The 1,521-nt window shown below is 60.5% G+C and overlaps 1 protein-coding gene across 1 annotated transcript; it reads right to left on the bottom strand.

Annotated features, from left to right (window-relative positions):
• Positions 1-66: 66 nt before the first annotated feature.
• Positions 67-1,303, bottom strand: LOC104528040 (cingulin-like; the record flags this gene model as incomplete). Its single annotated transcript, XM_010171928.1, has 4 exons — positions 67-208; positions 284-447; positions 984-1,092; positions 1,185-1,303. Coding segments are annotated over 4 exons (534 nt in total), but the record flags the coding sequence as incomplete, so codon positions are not given.
• Positions 1,304-1,521: the final 218 nt, after the last annotated feature.

Raw genomic sequence — 1,521 nt, forward strand, 5'->3', positions numbered from 1 at the left:
CAATGGCATCTGGGCCCTCGCCCGGCTCTGGGGATGTGGCTCCACTCCGGGTGGGCACGGTGGGTGTCAGCAGGAGCTGGTCTGGAGGTTGGCCTCGTTGAGCAGCGAGGCGATGGAGGAGGGTCCATAGGCGCTGTCAAACTCCTCATCCGAGCTGAGCTGGTCGTCTTGCAGGGAGGAATCGGTGGCTGAGCGGGTGGCTTTGCGCCTGGGGATGGAGAAGAGGGGTCAGTCCTCACCTGGGGACACGGTGGGACCCACCTCGGTGCCTGGTGTCCCCTACCAAGCCTCCTTCTCCAGCGCCTTGATGCGGTTCTGCAGCTGCTCGTTCAGCTCGTGCTGCTCCTCCAGCTCCCGTTGCGCCTTCTTACGGGCGCCCTCCAGCCGCTCGATCTCCTCCTCTGCCTCGTCCACTTGACGCTTCAGGGCCTTCACCCTCAGGCTCAGCTGTGGGGAGACAGGGCAATTCCCATGGGATGAGGGTGGCTGGTGTGGGATGAGCACCCAAGGGTCACAGAATCCCAGAGTGGTTTGGATTGGAAGGGACCTTAAAGACCATCCAGTCCCAACCCCCCTGCCAGCAGCAGGGACACCTTCCACTAGACCAGGTTGCTCAAAGCCTCATCCAACCTGGCCACAAACACTTCCAGGGAGGAGCAGCCACAGCTTCTCTGGCCAACCTGGGACACTGTCTCACCACCCTCACACCAAAGAATTTCTTCCTCACATCTCAGCTCCATCTCCCCTCTGCCACTTTCAAGCCATCACCCCTTGTTCTGTCACTCTCTGCCCTTGGCCAAAGTCCCTCCCCAGCCTTCCTGGAGCCCCTTCAGGTACTGGGAGGCCACTAGAAGATCTCCCTGGAGCCTTCTCTTCTCCAGGCTGAACAGCCCCAACTCTCTCAGCCTGTCCTCACAGCAGAGGTCCCTTAGGTGGGTCCTGAAGCTTCTCAGCATCTCTGAGGGCTCATGTCCACCACCCACCTGGTCCTTCTGGTCGCTGACGTGCTGCCGCTCATCATCGATCTGGATGGTCAGCTCCTTCACCTTCCGCTCCAGCTTGCGGTTGGAGGACAGCAGGACACTCTTCTCCCTACGGTGAAGCCACAGGGTGTGGGTAAGCTTGGCTGGCACCTGGGGTGTGGGTGAAGGCAGCCCCGAGGTGGGGGTCTCCACAGCTGGTACCTCTCCTCTGCCTGCAGCTTGTCCTGCAGCTCCTCCACTTGTGCCTCCAGCTGCGAGACGTTGCTGTTGGGTTTGTGCAGCCCCTCCGAGCTGGCCAGGCGGTTCTTCAGCTCCTTGTTCTGTGGGGAGAAAACAAAAACAACCCCAAAGCTGTCCCCGTCACCCTCCAGCCAGGGTGGGAAAGGCTCAGAGCTTCACTTATGTAAAGCCCAACGGTGAGTCAGGACCCAGAAACCCTTTCCCAAGGAGGAGACATAACGAGCTGGGTTATATAACAGCAATTAACCGCCCTGGCACCGGCCTGGACGTGAGGCAAGACCGGGATGTGCCGGCGACC

This window comes from Antrostomus carolinensis, unplaced genomic scaffold (genome assembly GCF_000700745.2).
Source record: "Antrostomus carolinensis isolate BGI_N321 unplaced genomic scaffold, ASM70074v2 scaffold45017, whole genome shotgun sequence".
In the NCBI taxonomy this organism is placed as follows: Eukaryota; Metazoa; Chordata; class Aves; order Caprimulgiformes; family Caprimulgidae; genus Antrostomus; species Antrostomus carolinensis.